Source organism: Dipteris shenzhenensis, chromosome 9, assembly GCF_047967505.1.
Source record: "Dipteris shenzhenensis isolate YYH24624 ecotype China chromosome 9, Dip_SZ_1.0, whole genome shotgun sequence".
NCBI lineage: Eukaryota > Viridiplantae > Streptophyta > Polypodiopsida > Gleicheniales > Dipteridaceae > Dipteris > Dipteris shenzhenensis.
In genome coordinates this window covers 13,185,322-13,208,636 of record NC_141604.1, presented here as the reverse complement: position 1 = coordinate 13,208,636, position 23,315 = coordinate 13,185,322, and the positions used below count along the sequence as shown (strand labels likewise).

The following is a 23,315-nucleotide window of genomic DNA, read 5'->3' as shown; positions in this document are numbered from 1 at the left end:
GGATGCCTCCAAAGAACTGACAGAGGCAGGAAGAATTGTGGGAGGAGAAAAGGTTTTTGTGCACCTTAATCATATTGTCTCCAATGACAGGCTGAGGTACCATGTGAACAGAAGATTTGACAGCCTTCCTGATCACTATAAATTCAACTGTACTTTGCACACCAGAAAGTGCAGAGTGCTGGAGGAGAGCATGGCATTTCTTATGTACATTGTCTTCAGTCAGGAGTCTTTGGATGAACAAGGGCAGGAAATAGAAGAAGAAGACACATCTGAAGCTTCTGAAAAGGAGGATGTTTCTTTGGTCTCTGAAATGGCAGAGCAAGAAGAAGATATCAACCTTCAGGATGAGGGGCTGCAAGTGGCTGCTCTTGACCTTGTTCAACTGAGGAAAAAAACTCTGAGGGGAGTAGAGCCAGTTGAAGATTTTGATGTTCAGAGCAGCAACTATGCAGTGCCCATGCTTCCAGGTGTGTTGATTGGTGGAAAGGATTATGTTTTCCTCCATGATATAGAGTGTATGTTTGATTTGAGGGAGGACTATGCCATTTCCCTTATTGCCCAGGCTTCAAGGCTTGACAAGGAGGTTGGCATAGAGGATGACCATTCACTACTGGCTTTGGAAACAATGTTTGATCCTGTAGAGGCCCTTTCATTTTGTTTCAAAGAGGCTGAAAAGTTCCAAGAGCCAGATGAAGCTGCCTTCCAGCTCACACAGGAAGCTATGAATCTCTCAGCACTATACACAGAAAAGACTAGAGAAGAGGCTGGACAAGAAGGGAGAGGGATAAATCTTTGGAAAGATGAACTGCTTGTTGCTGATGAAAATGAGAAGGTACTTCAAATCATATACTTTGACTTCTGCTTAACTTTAGTTTTGTAGGTTGTGTATTGTCTCACTCCAATCCTTTGATATGTTGCAGCTACAAATTGAGGATGACACATTCCTCCTGAGATCAAGTGGAAGCAGGCAGGATGGGTTTCGCAAAATGTCAGGCCTAGCTCATTATATTCATGATCTAGGCAGTGCCAAGATCTTGATTTACCATAGGCAGTTGAGCAACAATGGAGAAGCCATTGTTTACTTCTTAAAATGTTTGTCCAGGGCTTTAGGTGGACATGCTCTTTCATGGCAAAAGGAAAAGATCATTTTGATAGAGAGGTTGTCTGCCATAGATATATTTGGAGATTATGTGAATAAGCAGGCCTCTAGGGCCGCTTACTTTTTGTCTTACACTTCTTATGCATTAGCATGTGGTGTTAAGGACCCCAAATATCTGGAGGGCTATGGAAAACACCAGCTCGTAAGGTTTCGAGAGCCACCCATGATTGCATCAGGCCACACAGTCCAAGAAGAGGAACAGGTGGAGAGAGCTAAAGAAAAGGATAAAGAGACAGTCGACATCAAGCCAATAAAGAAGAAAAATACTAGAAGAAAAAGACTCCAATCAAGATCAAAAAGAGAGTTCCGATCGGCAGGCCCTGGGAGAAATAGGATTTAGTCATCGAATATAGCACAAACATTATATTAAATTTGAACTGATTTGTATAAAGTCTTTGATATCTGGTATGATCTTGTATAAATGATTAATAAGTTGATGATGAAATGATTTGTACATTTACATAGAGTGGTGTCGTTAAATATTAAATGAACAATATATTGAAATTGTAAACAAATTGTATTAAGTTCAGATCATATGTTTCACATTGAAATTTTTTTCATGCATAACACCAAGAGTCACTTGTTCCACTAAAAAAATTTCTATTGAATGAGTTTGAAAACATGTGGACATAACACCAATAAGTTACAAATGAGTCCTATTCATGTTTACTTGTCCATTTATGGTTTCTAAATATCTTCGATTCCCTCCATTGTCTATGTCTCTCTGCTGCAATTGAATTGTCTAGAGCTTGTCTTCGTCTTTGCTTTTGGGCTAGAAGAAAAGCAAGCTTGATTTTGGAGCTAGCAACTTCTCTTTTAGCATGCAGCCTCTGTAGTATGCCTCGGTAAAACCATTGGAAGACTTCCTTCAGACTATTCGCCTTCTGACTCCCTCCATAGTGTTGTGTGTGTCTAAAAAATGCATTACGTGCCATGTAGTGAGACTTCTCCATGCCTTGGGTAGACCAAATAGCTGGGCATCCATACTTTTTGACAAAATAGGGAAGGTGGTTGTATATGATATGCTGTAAGACATAAGAATGCATAGTAAGTAATAAAAAAAAAGAAGATCACACTTAAGTAAAAGAAAAAGACATAACCTTACCATGTAGTGAGTTATATTGCAGGTTGTCCACGCGTCTTTCATTGACTTTCCAAAATGTTTAATTGCCTCCTCAAAGTTCTTGTAATCACTCTTTGTCCATGTTACTTTGTCACAGAACATGAAGAGTTGATCAAGAGACCTCCACACCTCTGCCTCCCTATTTCGTGCTTCCCCATCTGCCTCATGATCTTTCACAGCATTATGGACTTGCTTCCACAATCCATAATTAATCTTTGAAACTGCTCTACCTTGCCTTACTTGCTTACTGTGTTTGGGTCGAGACAAGAATCTTCTTGCCTTAACACCACCAATAGAGGGCTTGATTGGTACCTCCTTGCCATTGGTAGACTTTTTAAAATCCTTTGTGATTTGAACATCTCCTCCATGCAGACCTATATCGGATAACACTTTTTCCAATGCTTGAAGAGCATCCTTTCTATTTTTTTCGGGACGGAGTTTCCAAGCAAATCCAATATATAAAAATACCAATTTCTCAATAATTCGACATAGACCATGCAATGTGCAGATGTGAACATTACATAGTGGAATGTCCAGAATGTGGCCTTGAAGTCAGGGTCAACTTTATCTCTATTAGGTGCTCTCTTCCACCATTTTGAATCCATTACTTGAGCTGATTCTTTGCAGTAAAGACAAGGAGACTTTGAGTTGCCTCCTTTACTAATGTTATACATGCACTTAAGTGTTTTAAGATCCCCGACCATGTGCCACTCTACTTGAAAATCACCTTTTCCTGCAACATGGAGATTCTCGCCTTGCACTTGTCTTTTGATTATTGTTGGTATTTCCGTGTGATGAAACACCCAATCTAGTGTTTCATGGTCTTCGGTCTTCACCTGTGAGATTATAGAAAACAAAAGTATTACTATATCAGATTTGAAAACAATGACCAAAATCAAGTATAAAACAACCCATGATCATACCTGGAACGAGCCTAACCACCATATGTGTTTCTCTGACTGCACACTAAAATACTTCAAACTCGCTTCAGTCAATGATGTATCAATCGCTCCATTCATCAATGTAATAGTAACTCTTTCCATTTTCTTTTCCTTTACAACCTCAAACTCATCCAGTTTGATAACAAATTTCAAAATGCCTTTGCACTCCTCAAATGTTATTCCATAAAACTCGACCATTCTTTTTTGAAGTTGTTGCAGATCTAAAAATATATTATTCCAAGGATCATACACAGTGGTTCCTTTAACACCATGAAATATTTCTTCAATATGGATATATTGCCCAATAAATTCATCTATACTTTCATTCAAATGACCTCTTATCCTCCACACGGTTGCTAGATTTGGCAGTAAAACTCGTTTAATCCTTTGATCTTTCAAAGTTGAGGATATCGCATGGAAAATCGAACTATATCCCTTCCTGCTAACTCCACTAACATCAAGAGCCTCTTGGATTATAGTGCCATCAACTTGATTATTGGATACCCTCTACAACATTGCGTTTGACTGTTTTGTATTTTTTTTCCTCAATCAAACCTTTTGCTACACCGCAAGAAAGCAATCCTTTCATTTGTTTAACAGGAAGAAGGTTCGGGTCCATATTTTCTTTTGCAGGCTCCAATAATTTCCTGTAATAACAACACAATATGACTATATTATTCAGTACCTCCATTCTTATTTTGCGACAATCAACGAAATAGATATAGTCTGGAAGAGAGCCTTTTTGAGTATACAAAATGATAAATTTCAATCTAACCTTGCTTCCTGAATTCGTCGCTTGCATCCACCAGTCCCAGCCTTCAAATTTGCAATGTTTTTAATCTTCCTGCTACGTTGTCTGTCTCCAAGCACGGTTCTCTTCTTTCTTGCTCTTGTCAACTCTTTTTTACTCTTTGAATGCTCCTCAATTTCATTCTGCAACTGCTGCTCCAATTTTGCACGAATGGCTATCTCCTCCATCTTGGCCCCCTTTTCTTGTAGGTACATCATTTTATACGTTTCCGCAAATGCAGACTGCGCTGAAATATAACCAAGAAGTCCATTTTGTCCATCGCCGGCAAACCTCAGTAATGTGGTGGGATTGACAAATGGAGGTGTAGAGTTTTTTACTTGACATTTTGGATATATGCTTCCATCGCACCATAAGTCAATATGTTGAAGCCCTTCTCTTCTCATGTTTTCCCGCTGTTGAGCATTCAACACCGTATCCTTTCGCCTTTTTTGTGCTGGAGCATATTGTTCTTCCAAGTCGATGTGAAGATGGTGTAATCGCTTCTTCTCAGATAGTGACTCACTAGTATCGGCCATTTTTTGTGCTCCTCAGGTTGCGAAGTTTGTTTTTCAATCTCATAGTCATTTTGTAACATGAATCGTGGAAGTGTGGCGGTATCCATGTGAATATTTTGAAAACTTGCAATCACTAAGTTCAGTGATGGACTCTTAATGAAAGACCTGCACACGTCGGCCAAAGAGATCTTTGGTAAACAAAAAAAAATCTAAGAGGATATTTAATACAAAATCGTGTTAGTCAGACAAAAGATTATCTTATTCCTTTTTGAATTGACAGTTCTGTAGTCCTTACTGACAAATCTGAGCCACGTTTCCATATTTTACTATTTTTGAGGTCTTTTAGGAGAGAAATAAATCAAAAAATAGTGAATTTCTTATAGGGCCCCAAAATGAGTTCCCTTTTTCCCTAATGACATTCCACACGTGTGGGATTTAGAAGATGCCTTATTTGTATTTGCACTTATTTGTGGTATCCTGTTTCAGACCTCTTGCCCTCCAGTCTCTGCTCTCTTGCCTCCCTACCTCCATACTCTGCAACATCAGCATCCTGTCCAGCAGCACAGGTTCATCCTCAGCACAGGTTACTCATCAGCAGCATAGCACATCCACAGATAGATTTCAGGTCAGTAACAATGGGTTCTCCCCTTAGTCTCTGCAATCTTCTTACCTACAATAGAAACAATCCATCTTGCATGGAAATGCATAGACTCAGTCCATATTTTATTTAATTGTCAAGACAGAGAAATCACTGTAGGAATGTAGATCTTCAAGTGTGATATTTGCATGTGAGGGTAAAACTGTACTTATGGGTTCTTCCTTCAGTCTGTGCACACTTCTTGCCTTCCATAGACTCAATCCATCCTGCATGGTTATGCAAACACCTTCAAATGACTGAAGGCATATTCCAGCATGCTGCGTCATGAATTTGCAGGAAAACGCGAGGAGAAGGCCTTAGGAATTTCAAACAGTTGAAATCGCATTTTGTTGCAAATATTGAAATATTGCTTCATCCACCCCTGTCATTCTGGTTTTGTGACTTCCATAGCTATCCATGGCTGTACTCTTCTTGCATAAACTCCATTCATACTGTATTTAGTTGTAGAGACAGAGAAATCACTGTAGGAATGCACTAGCATGTCATTTCATGAATTTGCAGGAAAACACGATTTGGATCTGTTAGGAATTTCAAACTCCTCGTATCACGTTTTATTGCAATTTTCTCTATGTTGCTTCATCCACCCCTGTGATTGCCTTTTTTTGGTCAAAACATGTTCTCCATGTCTGTAATCTCTTTCCAATCCTTTGTATGCAGTTTTTCAGAGTGATGGCAAGAACCAAGTCAACTGCAAGGAAAGTTGGCAAAGGGCTAGGGCTTGCAGCAACAACAGCTGGGGCAGGTACCAAGAAATTTAGTGTGCCTCCAACGGGAAGAGCTGCACATGGCAGGAAGGGTAAGCCAATGAGCCTGCTCAAGCAAAAGGCCAAGAGATTGAATCATGGTGCAAGTGTACTAAGGGAGATCAGGAAGCAACAGAAAGCTATAGGCTTTGCAATACCCAAGGCACCTTTTCAAAGACTGGTGAGAGAAATATGTGATAGTTGGCACCTTGGGTTCAGGTGGAATAGAACTGCCATTCTTTCCTTACAGGAAATGGCAGAGGATTAATTGGATATTTTGAAGATGCAATGCTGGTAGCAGCCCATGCTCACAGGGTGACTTTGATGGCCAAAGACTTCAACACTTTGTCCAAAGTGAGATGGAGGTATGACAAGCTTGTTCATCCTGTGGAATGGCAGGACATAAAGATGAGAGTCATATTGCTAATTCCACCTACAAGGAAGTTGAAGGTAGATGAGGTTAAGGTTGTTGAGGTAATGCACTCAAAGAACACCAGAGGGAAGGCTGATTATGAGGAGTCACTGAAGCAGCAAATAAATTTGTTATAGATGTGGAGACTGGAAAGAGGGAGCTGCAGATACATAGAAGGTTGCAGGAGCTGGGCCCTAATATAGTTGTCCATATTGAGGATGAAGTTTCAGTGAATGATTTTGACTTGACAAAACCATGCTTGGCAGCATTGGCTCATAAGAATGAGTATTGCTCAGATACTATCATTCTTGCAATGCTCTAGTAAGTGTCTATTATTTTACATTTTTTGCAAAACAATCCTCCTTGTACCTCCTTTATAACCTACCCTAATTATTTTTTGGTCCTATGTAGCATGATGAGAAGCTGGCTTCACCCCTCTGTACAGCATACAGTCCATATTATTGATCCTGCCATTTCTTCTAAATTAAGAGATGCAAAGGAAACTCCCATTAGTATTTCCAGCTGGTTCAAACACTGCAATTTTGAAGTAATTGATGTTTTGCTACTTCCATACCATAACAGGTATGTGGGTGACTACTTTTTTTAAGATTCTTCTTTAAGATTGGGAACTCTTGTAGCCTTTGATTTCCTTGTGCTTTTTTCCTTATGCAGTGACCACTGGAGTTTTGTTTCTATTGACATCCAGCAGAAGCAATGCTTTCTATTCAACTCTCTTAAAAACACACACAGAGGGCTGAAATTGTAAGTGTTGTGTGTGCTTTTTGAACTTAAAACTTCATTATTTTGATATCATACTAACTAAATTATACATATTGCAGTTGTATTAGAAGGCTTTTAGATGCATTGGATCACTGTCCTCCCAATGTCTCTCTTTTGGATTCAATAGAGCCAATAAGTCTAGAGGTAAAAAGTCGTTCCCTCTACTGATGTCTATTTCATGCTATGTCTTTGAACTTATTGAATAATTTTGTTTTGTGAAGATGCTAACAGTTTCTAACATATCTTTCCAACTGTACAGACACCACAACAAGATGATTCAAGTAGCTGCGGATGGAGAGTGCTGATCAGTGCAAAATATCTACTTTCAAGCTATTTTGAGAAAGAACAGCCAGACCTTGTAAGAAAAAATAATTTTCATTTAGCTTGAAGATAATTCATAATGATACAAAGTGTTCTAAATTATCGTCTGCCATTGCAGATGAAAGAGGATAGCTTCAGCTCAAACTATGTATATAATTTTAGAGCTCATACAATTTGGAGGTTTTTGAGCTATGCCTCCCCCAAACTTATTGTACCAGCTACTGTGGAGTTGGGTGAGAGCTCTAAAGTACAAGAAGGTGTCATACACCTTGATGCCACAGATGAAGCACCTAATGCTGAGGACGAGAAGCCACAGGAGCAATCACCTAGTGCTGAGGAGGAGAAGCCACAGGAGCAAGGACCTGCTGCTGATGTTGTTGAGGAGAAGATGGAGCAGCAGCAAAGAGATGCTCCTGGGGCAGTGAAGGAGACAATGGAGCAACACCAACATACTATACAGGACAGGATGGAGCAGCAAAAAAAAGATCCTCCAAAAAATGTAGAGCAACCTCTAGATCAAGCTGTACATAAATAGAAAATGGATGTCAGAAATATGTTCTACATGTTTAACTAAACAGTTCTGTACAAAATCTTACTTGATTGAATACAAAACCTTTGTTTATGGAGTCTGTGTTATCTCAATTTTTAAATTTTCAATGTCTTTGCATTTTATTGAGCTCTCTCTTCTTTTGTGCAACTGCAAAAAAGCAATATGAATCAGAGCGGTAAAGTAAACTAATAGCAATGCTTAATGAGACTAGGATAAATCAGATGGTGTACCTTTTTGTTGTTGTAGATAAATAAAAAGTCGTTTGAAATAGAACCTTCTGTCTCAAACAGAATGTCACTGCGCAATTGAGCTAGGGAGCAACATTCTCTTAATGAGATATTGACTAGCACATCACCATTCTCAACAACATCAATATCAAGAAGTTTATTTTCTGCACCAAAAGAATCTTCATCTTGATCCATTGGGACTAGTTTTGTGCCTAGCATTCGACTGCGCTTGTAATAAAAAGAGAAAATAAAATTTTGTGATGCAACCATGTACTTCAGTTGCATAGAAGGTTGGACAACCTCACAAAACACTGAACTACATGTCTTCTTATCCCAACCTTTATCCAAAAATTGTGGCATGCATGCCGAATTTGTTGCTTTAACTGTGAACATTGTTTTTGAAACCTTCACTGGAAAGGTATTAAACAAGTCCACAAAAACTGTGAGAGGCATGCATAAAGAAATTTTTACTATCCTAGTGGCAATATTGGGCCTCAAAGCTTTCTGTACTTCTATGAAAAGCTTCGCCCTATATGCCTCTGTAACACTAGAATGTGGGTGAGGCCAATCCACTGAATTCCATGCCGGAAGGTCTTGTTTTATTAACACACCATGTGTGTTAGCTTTGTCCAGCAACTAATAAAAATGATCAGTAAAAAATATACCCGATTGAGCTAGCTCTGTTGCACATCGACCTTGGTATTGTTGTTCTCCTATCAATCCATGCAGAACATCTATAAATCCCAGAAAACAATCGATGTTTTGCCATGTCTCATACGATGAAGGATATAAATCTGAAATAAAACAACACAAGAATGTCAATAAGCTAAGAGAGAAAGCTTCATCTTAAAAATCCATACACCTCGTAAAGAAAAAAACCACAATAGAAAAATATACAATTAGGCCTATGTTGCGAAAGATTTTTTGGATAGTCTCGCAAGACAAGTTCTTTATGCATGTACACGTGCTGAATCAAAACTTCTTTCACGGATATCTTCCCTCTGGTGATTTTAAAATCTCGTACTCTTCCCTTCCATGATGCCAAGAAAATGTTTTTTGTCTGGGGTCTTTTTCTTTTGCTAGGTTGCATGAGCACCCATGCTCCTTTCGAAACACTAAACCTTTCCCAAGTTCCTTCCGTTTTGACTGTACTTGAATTCTCTACCGACGAAATAGAAGAACCAGGTCGACGGGGTAAGGATGTTTGGTATAATTCTGCCTTCATAGCATTATCATCCATAGAGCGTCTTCCACAAGAACGGCCGTGGTTTTGATTCACCATGGAGATTTTCTGAATCTGTAACAATAGCAAAGTAATGTAACTAAGATAACAATTTGAAGTTTCAAGAAAGAGAAAGTGGGCAGACAGACAGTTGACGAGAAACATCTTACTCTACGCCAAACAGGATCAAGGGAGCAGTTTTGGAAAAGAAAGGCTGCTCCACAATGAGGCAATGGTGTAGAATGGTAGACCTTTCGAAGGAAAGGCGGCACAACATTTCAAAGTTCAAAGGAAGGTGGAAGCGGGAAGGCCCTTGTCAGATAAAATGTCAGTTTAGATTCTATCTTCTTGTCCAAAGATCTTGTGAGAATAAAAAACCAATCTCCACATTAATGTAGAACGCTTGTACCTACATAAAGTATTGTTTCTTTTTTCTATTTTCTCTTATTTTCGTGAATTTTCAACGTTACGTTGGCCCTCCATTGATTGGTTGAGAGCTTATTTTTCCAAACCGTAAAAGGCCCCAAAATGAGCTCCCTTTTTTCCTAATGGCTCATGCCGGATCCCAGACTCCATCTACTTCAGAGCAGCAGTTCGCAGCAGGATAGTGGACCTGTGGGAGCAGGATTGGGACCCCATGGGGGATATGGCAGCTCAGGTAGCTCAGGTTCTTGTCGTGTCTAGCCTCATATGTCAGCAGGAGGCGACTCTGGTTAGGCAGCAGTGGTGGGCAAAGGAGAGGGGCCTCAGACGAGACCTTGCCTCGATACAACGGATGCAACAGTCTTCCCCAGGCTCCGAGGAGCTCAGACGACAGGAGGTTAGAGCCCGAGCCATGTTAGAGGAGATCACCTAGAGATGCTCAGAGTTCTTGTTCCACGCTTCCAAGTCCTTTTGGGCTAGGAAAGGCGACAGGATGTGCTAAGATTTCTTCAGGACTCATGGCCAGAGGCCAGCAGGGGAACAGCTCCGATCTCTTAGGGCACAGGATGGTAGTGTCAGGACAGATCCAGACGAGGTCAAGGACTTGGCCACAAATTTCTATAGATCCCTGTTCCAACAGGAGCCCCCAGACCCTCGTGCCCGCCGTTGTAGGGAGGAGGTGTGGAGGTATACGCCGACGCTCGTGCAGCCTAGCATGAGTGAGGCCCTTCTCGCCCCGTTCATCGTGTCAGAGATACAGGATGCTGTGAGCGATATTGATGGGCAAAAATGCCCAGGTGAGGATGGGCTCTCTAGAGCTTTCTTCACCACCTTTTGGGAGCAGATCCACCAGCCCCTGCTCGCAGCCTTCCAGCATATCTTTTCCAGTGGACAGATGCCAGAGAGCCTTGCGACAGGCTTGATTTGCCTCATCCCCAAGGGGGGGACCGTCAGGAGATCAGACAATGGCGCCCTATCACCCTCCTTCTGACTACCTATAAAATCCTCGCCAAGATGATCAGTAGCCGCATCCGACCCTTGCTACATGACTTGATCCATGACGCCCAGACTGGTTTGTCCAGGATCGTGGCATTTTGGACATCTTCACGTTCTCAGAGGTGACGGAGTGGGCCCAACATAGTGGCCAGCGCCTAGCCATACTCCTTGACTTTGAGAAGGCGTATGACAGGGTAGACTCGTCCTTCTTGGAGGGCACACTTTCTCGGTTCGATTTCTCGGACGAGTGGATTAGAGGTATTGCTAGCCTCTACAGATCGGTTTCCATCCGGGTTATCATCAGTGGCAGGATGGGGGAGAGATTCACCTCGAGCGCTCGATACGTCAGGGCTGCTCGCTTACGCCCTACCTCTTCCTCTTTTCTGCGGAGGCCATGACTCACTTCCTACGAGCCCGTACCACTGGTCTTTGAGGGATGTGCCTCCCTATCAGGGACGATGCAGAACTTCTGGACTCCGAGTATGCAGACGACACGGCCCTGTATGTGCAGGATGATATTGAGTCACTGGAGCGAGTGAGACTGTCTCTAGAGGTTTTTGGCCTAGCCGCTGGGGCGAAAATCAACTGGCATAAGTCAGTTGGTTTTCTTACGGATCCGGGAGCCAGCTCACAGTGGGGTATTTTCCTAGGGTTTCGCTGGATCCCTAGAGGACAGACAACACGTTACCTGGGATTCCAAGTAGGGCTGGATACCACGCCGGCTCACCAGTTCCTACCGGTCCTAGCTTCCATACGACACGGAAGCTAGCCTTCTGGAGCACGGCTCGGCTATCTCTGGCAAGTAGGGCCCTCAATTAGGTCCTTCTAGCCACTGCTTGATATGTGGCATCCTGCTGGTGCTTCTCGAGATCGTGCGTAGCCCAGCTGAGGAGACTGGTGTGGAACTTTCTGTGGTCTGGCTCAAACAGTTCCGGCACCACCAGAGCCCGGGTCGCCTGGCAGACGGTCATTCTCCCCCATAGAGAGAGCGGTCTTGGCATCATAGATCCAGAACTTCAAAGTCAGGCATTACTTGGCAAGTTAATCATCTGTGGCTTGACCCCAAGAGGGCAGACGTGGAAGCTCTTGCTTCAACATGGTCTCAACGTGTGTATCCCCCAGAGAGGGGGTGATTGGCAGCCTTCTATCCGATGGATTTTCACTTCAGCCCCGCTGACTCAGCCCCGCTCCCCCTTCCTTCGCAACCTCTTCTCGGTCTGGAGGAAGCTGCGGCACAGCCTCTCCCAGGTTCCCCCCAGCTGTCGAGAGGAGATAGACAGACAGCCCCTGATTTGGAGCAGCCAGGTGACAGATGATATAGGTCGCCAGCTTGGAGAGAGATCCCATATCCCCTAGGCGCTCTGGGCACGTGAGCATGCACGCTCGCTCCGAGTTTGGAGGGACGTCTATAGCCAATTGGGCCCAGACGAGCTGGCAGCAGCAATAGGTACGGCACGTGGGATCCAGGCTCGACGAGCGGAGATTGATGCTGCCATTCCTGTAGATTGGAGGATTCCCAGGATCACCAGACATCTCCCAAGAGATGAGAGGTGGCTCCGCGGCATTCCTTTGGTGGTTGCAGGCCTTTTCTCGGACTCCTCGATTCATTTCTTCTCCGTCGCCGATGGTAGCCGTCTCCGGAGCAGAGAGGTTGTGATCGACTCCCAGCTTCCCTGGCAACGCCTTCGCATGATAGGGCTGCAAGGGAAAGCGTGGCATGTGGATCCCCTGGTTGTGCAGGACCAAGACTGGAGACTCTGGATTTGGGAGGGCCGATCCTTGACAGAGTTGGAGTGGGACCCAGGGGAGTGGCGCTGGCCACCACTGGAGACCTCAGAGAACCCTACCCCCTTCTTCTCATATAGCGGGCGCACCGGTAGGCGTGCTCTTGGGACTCTCCAGCGCAAGCTTCCTACCCAAGCACATAGCTGGTATGCCCAAGGGATATCTCCGATCTTTCTTCGTACATTCTGAAAGACTCTTTGGGCAAGCTGGCGGCCGAGGAAGATCTCTTACTTTCTTTGGATGGTGGTCCATAAGGGGCTACCAGTGGGAAGATAGCTGAGGCAGATGGGGCAAGAGGGGCACTGCTAGATGTATTTTCAAGAGGAGGAATCCCTGAAGCACTGCCTTTGGAGCTATTCGCATGCTCAGACAGTGTGGAAGGGAGTCATGGGGATCTTAGTGAGGGCTACACCTGAGCTAGGACCGGTCACTTGGGGAGCCGTTTGTTGGTGCAGCACCGAGGTGGGACACCACTTGGCTTACGAGCTCTCAACAAGATCCAGTTTTCTTCATCACGCAGGCCACCTAGGCATACATGGAAAGCTTCCCCTGGCATCTGACAGGGACAGATGCAGGAGCGATGACTCGGCACCTAGTTTGGGAGATCATAGGAAGTATTGTAGGCTGGCATATCTGGACTTCCAGATGCGCGCAGACCCTAGGAGATCAGGCTTCTTCTGCTACCCAGACCCTAGCAGACATCTGGAGCATGATCATTCACATGCTAGGGGTCAGTGGGATCAGATTCAAGGGGACTCCCAGGGAGGGAAGGAGAAGAGACGGCGCTTCCTTCGCGACTGAGACCATCAAGAGCTTTTCTTCCAGCACTCTGCTCAGAGTCTTCAGTGGCATTACTCGCCCCCACCGTGGCCGTTTGTCCACACTTTGATTATGCCCTGAGAGGCTTGTAATTTTTTATATTTTGTTACCACGGGCTGTATCCGTTTTGTGATTACAGCCCACTGGCCTTTAGGTCTTCCTGTACTCTCGTTTTCAAGCAATATAACTAGCACTACTTTTTGCGGGAAAAAAAAATAATCCTCAACAATTATGCTAGTTTTATCACATAATCACGAAAACTCATTAAGAAATGGAGGTTTTTCAAGTGCTATTGAAGGAAATGTCTTGCAGAAGCGTTTCAAAGAATGATCAGTAGATACTTCTCACATGTGAAGTCAATTTTATTAATAATCAAAACCTCTTTTAAATTGAAACTGTTTCAGCCCAAGGAGAGTTTCCACAAGGACAGGTGTACTTAAAACAGATCGGATCACATCATGAAGTTGAGAAGTCATTATAATAATCCTTGGCAAATTACACCAAGCTGGCAAGAGCATTTATGCAGGCCGCCAAAGCAATTATATGCGTGATCAATTTTATAACAATAGCAGAGAATTTGCATCTCCACTGTCTGATACCCCCAGGCGGCTTAACCATGTAGCTTGACTGAGCGAGTGCATGAAAAAGTTTCAGAAGTGCATCCTAGAAAAGTTTTCTCGGTACGGGTTGGGAGCCTGGACAGCAGCTTGTGCCAATGACAACTTCATTGCATGCTCCAGCATTCTAAACCTGACAGAGAGAATGCTTATCCCAAACAGAAGGCCTTCTGCGGACTGCTCCGAGTGTGACCGTACATTACACAGTACTAAGAACCCGACCAAGCTCCATGTGCCACTCCAATGAAGTAGGATTATGTAATTCCTGGAAACTGCAGCATCAACAAGGGAAAGCAATGAAGGCCATCTTCTTCTTGTTTGCTAGACCTCAATAAGCCTTAACCCTGAGTTAACCGACTGAAGCCAGTTATTTCCCTTTCTTCTCCGCAAGACTTATAAAGAAATCAGTAAAAACTTTTTCGTAATCAGGCATCTTCCCATACCCTGCAACATGTAAATCCACAAGAACTCAGATACACAGTCACCAAATAATGTGTACAAGACTCTAACATAGCCACCAATATATTGTACAAAATACAAGCATTTAAAAAGATAACAAGTGGTAGAACTGAAAACCCAACTTGCCTGGGAAATAGTTTATGTCAATAACGTAATAGCGATTCCCCTTTCCACCTTCCCGAATCATATCCAAATTGAAGAGACTTAAACCCTGCAAGAAAAAATTTAACTTTAACCAACTTTAAAGAATATACTTGCTGATATAGCTCAGTCTAAAACAAGTCGAATTGAACTTTGAAATTAATGGTCATACCATCAGGCAAGCTTCCAGCTTGTTAGATTCATTTCATAACTTATAAAAACATATTTACATTATCAGACAGTAATGGCAATAAAAAACAAGCTACCACCTAAATATATAATGCTGATCATTTGTCTCGTCTCAAGCCAGAAACAGAAAACTCATGACAATGCAGTTGATGCAAGTCCTTTTCCAGAAAGATATGTGAAGCGCACGCCCCTCCACAAAGCACTATTGGAAAGCCATGGGTACAAACTTACCAATCTACGACGAAGTTCCCTGGAAAGTGAATCAAGCATCTCTTTAGGTGGCAGCTCTGTAAACACGAAAGCCACGACATGAAAACCTATGTATATAACTCTCTCTCTCTCTCTCTCTCTCTCTCTCTCTCTCTCTCTCTCTATTTACCTATATATAGTACAAGACTTCAAAGGTCCTGATATACTAACCACCAACACTGGGGTCTAGGTCTGCTTCATCAGCAGAAGCTGCTGCACAAGATACCCTTGGAAATGGAATGACACCACTCTTTCCAGGTTCGCCTTCATGAACATCGGGAAGAGAGAACCTACGAACAACTTTAACAATCTCTCCTACAACGTAGACCTTGAATAGTAAACCACCTGCAGTAGAATAAACAACACATAAGAAGAAAGTAGTTGCACCTTCATTAGAAGCTCTTAACAACAAACTTTAAAATCAGTTCGCACCCATATAACACGTCAACTGAGTTACGATTGACTTGTCACTCTTACTAGCAACTCCTTTCCATGTGCCAATCAAACCAGAAATATGCACTATCCTGATCCTTCGCAAAGCCTTTACTAGAACCAGCATGCTGCAAATTTCAACAATCCTTACCATGGTTCACAAACTCTTGTAGAACCAAAGGAGGATGAAGCTCTGATAAAGAGCCTCCATTGAAGGCCAGAGATAGAGCATGAGATTTTGCCGTGCCATCAACCCATAGAGGTTTCACAACTGCACGTAGAACACAGCCAGTAAAATAATAGATTTGAGACTGATGCCATGCTTACACAGTAAATTAACTCTGCATTTTGTTGATCACCATAATACCACCAAAGCAAAGATTGTGCCAGAGACCTCACAGGGTAACATATTTTGAAAAATAAAATCAAATCCTAGAGAGGCAGAAAAGAACGCCATTTGATATGCACATTGTCTCCCAAATATTAGAAGAAGAAAGCCAGTCCCACATGTGCTTCACTAGAATTAATCATCAACTAATGGTCAATATACGTACCTAGAGGAAACTTCAGTCCTGCTTTTGCTACTTTGTCACGAATGGAAGCAGGATCACTAGTCACTACAAGCTGTTTCGGGACCCCCACCTTGCCTGCAGTGTCCAATTCAAAATTCATGACGCCTACTTCTCCTTAATCACTTCTGGGGCACATGGAGTTTAAAAGGTTTTCTTTATTTTATTTTATTTTTATTTTTTAAAAACAAAATTTGGGGGGGGAGTGCATTTAATATTAAAGTAACCAGGTCGCAGGAGCTTCAAACCTCGGCAGTCCCAAAGGTTCAGGGCAGCCACTTCTTGGAGCATCGATTGCCGATTGTAGACTTTCTTTATACATTCTGGCGGATCCAGAACCATAACTTCAGGATGTTTCTGCTTGTATACCTGTAGCCAAGCATTTTGGATAAGTATCCTTAAGCCATCAGTGAGCTATGACAGAAGCACGAAAACTGGGTAATGCTCATTTAAGTTTCAAGCCCTTTGACGTCCAAACAAATGAAGCAACAATACTCCAATTCTATATCAACGCATATATATTCTGACAAAAAACATGATATACATCTTGGCATGCAGATGTAAAACCACTGTGAGAAAACACAAACACAAATTGTTTCCTTTTCTTGGAAGACACACAAGACATGAGGCAAAACACACCTTTAACTGCTGCTGCCATATCTCTCCAGATATCTGTAGGATAAACACGAGGATGACCAAATTAGGGCCGGATACACCTTTTAATAAAACACTTTCCTTTTCAGCAAAAGTATAACAGAACACCCATTTCCAATCAAAAACAAAATCAAAGTAACAGACATAAAAAGTAAATGCAACACAGCACCCATTTGCATTGTTTGAATGGGCTTGATTAGAGGGCCTTTTGTACATGCTATGTGAATTTTCAGATGGTAAGAAAAGCTCTCATGATGAGGCAATAGGATGCTTCTCTGTTTAAAGAACAAATAGAGGAATGTATTTGGGCACCTCCATGTACTAGGGACAACTTTTACTGTTAACAAGAATGGTCCTCTCATAGAAAGAGAAGTTTCTTCTTGAGGTAATTGCTAAATCCTGATCCTTCTTCAATCAAAACCATGCAGCCTATATTATCATCAACGTTAGAACCCTCCTTGCAATGGCTCTAATTGATCCCCTGTCCATTATTCCAATAGAAGCCCAGATTTCTGTCCTATACAAATTGGGTCAAAATCATTATCATTTTGGCAAACCTAAGGGAGCACAGTGCATACTGTATCCGCTCAGGGAGTCAAAAAGAGAGGCAACCCACAGGCTCAGTGAAGTAGCAAGAAGGAATGTGAACCCACCCAAAAAACTTACTTTATGAAGGATGACATCGAAAGGCCCTTGCTCCTCGAGTGGCCTGTTGCGATCTACTGCGACAAAAACTATGCCCATGCTTCTGTAATGCCAGAGAAGTACATTAATCACACACAAGATCTGAAGCGTTGCATATCTTTAAAATTTGCACCAAAACTAAAGAGACTACCACAGAGAGAGGGGAAAACGAATACAGAGAGACGAACTACATGTGCCATGTAATAGATGTACATGACCCCCCCCCCCCCCCCCCCCTCCAAAAAAAAAATCACTTCAACAGCAACTACAATGATCTCAGAACAAACCACATGATGATTGCCCTGTGGATAAACATTAGGCCCGTTTCAAAATGTTTGCATCTAACAGAGTGAAAAACTCTACTGCAGCAAGTAGACAATAATGAAAAATGTTTGAAATAATAAAGCTCATAATTTTACAGCCTGCCCAACCCTTTTCGGTTTAATTTAGCACGAGTTGCTAAGATGAACAAGAAGCCAATAGGTCCTCCATCCTACAAGCGGTACGATCATTGCACCTTTTAATGAAGACATCTTCAATTTCCAAGGGCTAAGAGGTAGGTCAGGAATGACACAGTATAGTCAATTTGATAAGATGGTATTGTCTCCTTCCAACAGCAATAAAATGGACAATCGTAATACAACGCTTGCAGAATCAATCGTTCTTTATATATTGCCTAGCCAAAGATTTGCCAGCCTTACACATTTAAATCGACAGTCAGGTTGCCAACATGTGAACACGAGAAGACGAAGCATCTTGCTGGAAAGAAACAGAAAAAACAGCCACTACCCGCTTAATCTAACATAAACGCAACGAGGCCAAGAGTTTTGAGCCAAGGTCTGAATTCTATAAGCTCAGGACGTGCTCAACAAAGAAAAGCTTAAATCAAAGCGAAAAGATTACGAAAGGTGTTGCTATAAGGCTTGACACAATCAGCTGCCGGTCTAGACTACAATCGGCTAAAGCATAGCTATGCCAACCTCTCTATCTTTTAGCTAAAACAAACATGGAGACCGACCAGAAAGTGCAGCTACAACTTTTTCAGGTTTTGAGAGCCTAAAAGTGATTATCCCCTAAATTCTGTTTACCTGGCGTGCGTTTGAAGCTTGGGCTGCAGGAAACTTTCGGTTTTTTTAACCGTTAAAGCATATCCGACTGTGAATCTTGAAGGGTTGGTCATGATTGTTTCAAAATACGGCTGCACATCCCCGCAATAGACACTTCTCTGGTCTTCTAACCGTGGCACTACTTCGTCTCTCAAATTCTCTTCACCTCTCCTCTCGTCGTCGATTATCCAACTATCACCTCTTCTCCCTATCCTCTCCCAATCCAAGCCCCCTTCACGGTTGCGCTCCGCCGCACGATGCCCATGAAAATGCCGCAAGCCAGCCCTTTTGAATACCACGCCCCACTCTTCCCCAGGGCCCCTGGAGCAAACAGTCACGGCCTCGCCGTCCAGCCTCATGCCCAGAGGACAGCAAGCCCAAGGAAGCTTTCCAGAATATTTCGTGGTGATGTGAAAAATTCCACGGAAAGACCAACTGACACTTTCAGGAAGAAAATGCGGGATATGCCCAAAGCTTCCAAGGGGGGGTTGGAGGGGGGATTCGTCGCCTACTGGATATGCTCTTGCTTTTTGGGCTGCGGAGATCTCTGCAGCAAAGCGATGAGGGGGGCAGGGAAAATCAGAGAGCACTAAAGGAGGGAAGGAAAGGTTTCTGGGAGGTGGGATACAGATGTGCGCTACGATGATATGTGCGGAAAGGAAGCTTTTTGAGGGGGAATGGAGCAAGGAAATGGTCGATGGGAAGCGAAATTGGCGAGGGGGGAGGGGGCAATGTGGGAGGGGAGGTGAGGGGGAAGAGAGAAGTTGAGGGGGATCTGGGGGAAGATTGACGATGGCGATGGCGATGGCGATGGCGATGGCGATGGAGACGAAGATCTAAAGCTCTTTCTGTTCTGTGCTCTGTTTCTTCTTCTTCTTCTTCTTCTTCTTCTTTCTTTCTGTTTATCACATGCTCGCCTTTTGCATTTATATATCTTTTTCTCCATTTAATAAATCTCTCTCCCATTTCAATATATCATTTTTGCATATAATATATATATATATATGTATGTATGTATATTATATGCATATCAAATATATGCCCGTTTAATAAAAATATCTCTCCCATTTCAATTTAGCATCTCCATTGCCCCCTTCACTCAACCTCACTTTTCTCTTCCTCGCCCCCCTCGTCCCTAGACCCCGTCACCATCCCCAGTAGATGACGCGGAGGGGGGTCTTACAATAGGGTGAAGGAGAGGACGCAGGCTTGATCTTAACAGGCCCTTCGCCCATAGAAGCTAACACCTCCACCCATCTCGTCGTCGCTCCTGTCGCACTGGGGTGCCCGGTGGCAGAAGAAGGAATCACACGCACCACATCATCCCACCTTCTTTCGTGGTAAAGTATCCTCACACTCACCTTGCTCCCTTGCTGCTATACTGTGAAGGAAACAACCTTGCTACTGATCTAATCTCAACATAACAATTGCTTCCATCTTGTACACAATGCCTCGCCCTCCCATAACTCAAGCACCTAAATGCAAGCCTACTAAGGATTCAACCTGAATGGTAAAACCAAGATCACAACTACCATGAATTCAAGATTGACCTTCCCATGGCTCAAGCACCTAGACGAAAGCCTACCATAACTACTAAAGATTCAAGATTGGTAAACCCCTTATTCTCTCGCCTTCCCACGCTCAAGCAACGAAACATAAGCTTACCCTAACTACTAAGGATTCAAGATTGGCTCACGTTGAAGGTAAAATCCCTACCACAGCTATTAAGAATTCAAGACTAGCCTTCCCACCATGGCTCAACCAAGGTCGATTAACTCCTTATTCTCTCAGCATCCCATGGCTAAAGTAGTTGAACACAAGCCTACCATAACTATAAATGATTCAAGTCTGACTCACGTGGTAACTCCTATTGTAACTACTAAGGATTAAAGATTAACCCTACCCACGACTCAAGCAACTGGATGCAAGCTTATCATAACTACGAAGAATTTAAGATTGGTTAACCCCTTATTCTCATTGCCAATCTACTCTATTATTTGCCACTAAACAAAGCTATGAAACTTGTTTTAAATTTGATTATCATCCCCCTGATTGAGGTAACTAAGGGGGACAAACAAAGCCCTATCTGCAATCACCTATGATTCTCTCTTTGTTTCCTCCCTCACATGTAATTTCATAAACAATGAATCTCTCACCCTTCCACCTAAACACTTGCATCTTAATGGTGGCCACTCAAATTCCAACTTCCAAGACCAACATATCTATGAGGAGCATTTCACTAAATAGTTCCTCTCAAATAGTACATGTTAGATCCTTTTACCAATCATAATTCACATTTTTATTTAAGAGAGACCATGCTAAGTTCTTAACCAATCATGACTCGCAAGTTCTTAAACAAGGGACTACTCTCCATTCTCATATTATTCTCAAAAGTTCTTAAAAGAAAGACTCTTCTCCATTCTCATATTAAACCCACTTACGCTATTTTGGTTCTCACCTTTAACATCCCTTGCCCACAAAGTAAACTATGCCATGTTTATAATCGATACATGCAAACTCATCCAAAGTTTATTTGCTCAGTTTATATTAAATATACAACTTTTTCGTGCACACAACTGTTATGAAAAGGACCTTCCAATTGTTAATCAAAGATGCCTCAAGTATCAAAACATGTGAAGAATAGCTTGTTGCAATCAGCCCCAAGAAACGAACAAAAACAACCAATGGTTTTCAACCTAAGGAAGATCATCTACACCTACCAATCTCTATTATGCTTACTTCCCTTACCTTTACATGAGACAGGCACCATCCTATGTCTCCAATTAGCCCATCAAAGTCAGATGTTTATACAACCACCTATTTTTTGCTTTTGTACCTCATGTTCTCAATCTCCTCATTGAATTTTGATTATTTCAACGTATTTATGAGGTGGGAATTGTAATACATTCCATGACTCCATACATAAGGAGACATCACCACATTGTGGATACCCATTCGTGTGTGCTGATCCAAGCTAGTCATTTCAAGGTTATCTTGAACCAAATTATGGTATATCCATATTGGAAAAGTCTATCTCAATATATGAGTTCAAGGATTTCATCACCTAGTTGGCATCTACTTTTGAAAATGAGATCCACCTTGAAAAAGAGTGTTTTATTATTTGGCTAACGTAGTAATGCTATCAATGCTAACCTAAATAACTATTCATGCCAAAACCATAATACTTTGGTAGGGTCGTGGTTTCAACAAGCAAGCACTACTTGAACCAACTCAGCTCTTGTAGTCTAGAAATATCATAGTTAATTAATAGTGATGATTGGTGAGAAAGGCTTCCAAGTCTAAGAACCTTATAAGCTAAATAAGCATTATATTTAATGATATTAATATTTGTTAAATATGACAACTTATACTCATTAGCAAGTTTCAACTAAACAATGATTTGAACATTCCTACAATAGTCTAATCAAATGGTTTATTAAAGTGAACATGCATAAAATCCTGTCCAGGTTTCACATTGTGATTTATTATGAAGTTTACTACTTGTTCCAATTAGTAGCCTATTGTATTCTATGGATGGACGTAATGATGGTAACCTTTTTGTTTAGATTCATGTTTGGAATCATCTTAGTTTACAAAGAGAGATCATGCATTGCATATAATAGTGATGATGAAGTACTTTTCTTTTAAATAATGAAATTATGAGAGACAATTCCACGAGGTAGATTTGGAGCATAATGCTTGCATGATTCCATATGCCATGCGGTTGAAATAGGAAAGAGTAGATCCTAGTTAATTTTATATGTTGCAAATCTTATTCACTATCCCATATTTCCATCATTCATTGGGTATATAAAGGAGACAAAGGTATCAAATAAGTATATGCATACGAGATCCCTTCCATTATGCATGGACAAACCAATTCGATTGGCCGAGTGGGCAAATCATGCTTTCGAAACTTTATTTTAAAGAGACAGCATTGAGAACAATAGCATTGAAGGAAAATTTCCTTGACGAAGATATGCGCAACGAATTGTTCGAAGGAATATGCAAGGGCTCTTTGATGTGCGGGAAGGTGGAATCATTGTTTTTGGAATGGGAAGGGGTGAATGTTTATCTTGTATTGGAAAGAGGAATAAGGCAAAGGGACTATTGATCGCTCTCACTTCGCACAAAGTGCCAACCAATGGAGTGCTTGCTATAGCACTTTGGGTGCTCTTAAAACTCTGTTGCTTTGGAGGCTTGGTAGGAGAGCACTCCATATGCAACCCTTGGGACTGATGGGCAAAGGTGGTGAGCTGATGGGCACTCTACAGGACACATTGAGCCCTTGTAAAGCATTCAATGGGATCCACGAGGCTTTACACCAAAAAATGCAGGAGGAGTCTTTTCATGACTCCTGGTGGGGCCCAACCTAACTATAAAGGCCTCAAATCTGAAAAGGAAATTTGTTTGTTGGAAATGGAAGCTAGGTATTCACAAGGAAGGAAGAAGAGAGGTAGACAACGAGAAAAGCTGGGAAAACAACCTTAGAAAAGAGGAGGAAAGGGGACTCCTCCCACCTAATTTAGATGATGAAAGAAAAATGGAGAGTGCAAAAAACTGGAACGTCGACAAATTTCCCCGTGGACAGCGTAGGTCCTGCCACGTGGCATTTCCTGTACAAGTCAAAAGTTATGCCTTTTATGTTTTCCGGGGGGTTGGAGTGTACCGGCTGTAGCCGGTCAGGCCCGGTCTTCGGGGAGGTCGGTGTGAGGGGGAGCCCCCGAGGTGACTGGCGGATCTGGTGGAAA

General features: G+C 42.3%; 2 protein-coding genes across 2 annotated transcripts; both read right to left on the bottom strand.

Annotated features, from left to right (window-relative positions):
* Nucleotides 1-3,716: 3,716 nt before the first annotated feature.
* On the bottom strand, nt 3,717-4,201 carry LOC147898223 (uncharacterized). Its single transcript, XM_087378879.1, has 2 exons — nt 3,999-4,201; nt 3,717-3,870 (listed from the first exon to the last, which is right to left on the bottom strand). The coding sequence occupies exons 1-2, from the start codon at nt 4,199-4,201 to the stop codon at nt 3,717-3,719; spliced, it is 357 nt and encodes a 118-aa protein (XP_087235005.1).
* Nucleotides 4,202-13,853: 9,652 nt separating this feature from the next.
* On the bottom strand, nt 13,854-19,434 carry LOC147898222 (inositol-tetrakisphosphate 1-kinase 4-like). Its single transcript, XM_087378960.1, has 10 exons — nt 18,547-19,434; nt 17,441-17,522; nt 16,760-16,792; nt 16,369-16,489; nt 16,106-16,198; nt 15,703-15,822; nt 15,291-15,464; nt 15,102-15,157; nt 14,667-14,751; nt 13,854-14,525 (listed from the first exon to the last, which is right to left on the bottom strand). The coding sequence occupies exons 1-10, from the start codon at nt 18,921-18,923 to the stop codon at nt 14,449-14,451; spliced, it is 1,218 nt and encodes a 405-aa protein (XP_087235086.1). The 5' UTR covers nt 18,924-19,434; the 3' UTR covers nt 13,854-14,448.
* Nucleotides 19,435-23,315: the final 3,881 nt, after the last annotated feature.

What these genes read in the sequence shown, in the direction of transcription:
- LOC147898222 (XM_087378960.1), bottom strand. Translation starts at nt 18,923, where the DNA reads ATGAGGCTGGACGGCGAGGCCGTGACTGTTTGCTCCAGGGGCCCTGGG. An exon ending in TATGGCAGCAGCAGTTAAAG is followed by an intron (nt 16,490 to 16,759) that starts GTGTGTTTTGCC and finishes GCTTGGCTACAG; the next exon opens with GTATACAAGCAGAAACATCC. An exon ending in CCTAGACCCCAGTGTTGGTG is followed by an intron (nt 15,158 to 15,290) that starts GTTAGTATATCA and finishes TCGTGTTTACAG; the next exon opens with AGCTGCCACCTAAAGAGATG.
- LOC147898223 (XM_087378879.1), bottom strand. Translation starts at nt 4,201, where the DNA reads ATGGAGGAGATAGCCATTCGTGCAAAATTGGAGCAGCAGTTGCAGAAT. An exon ending in CGACGAATTCAGGAAGCAAG is followed by an intron (nt 3,871 to 3,998) that starts GTTAGATTGAAA and finishes TTGTTATTACAG; the next exon opens with GAAATTATTGGAGCCTGCAA.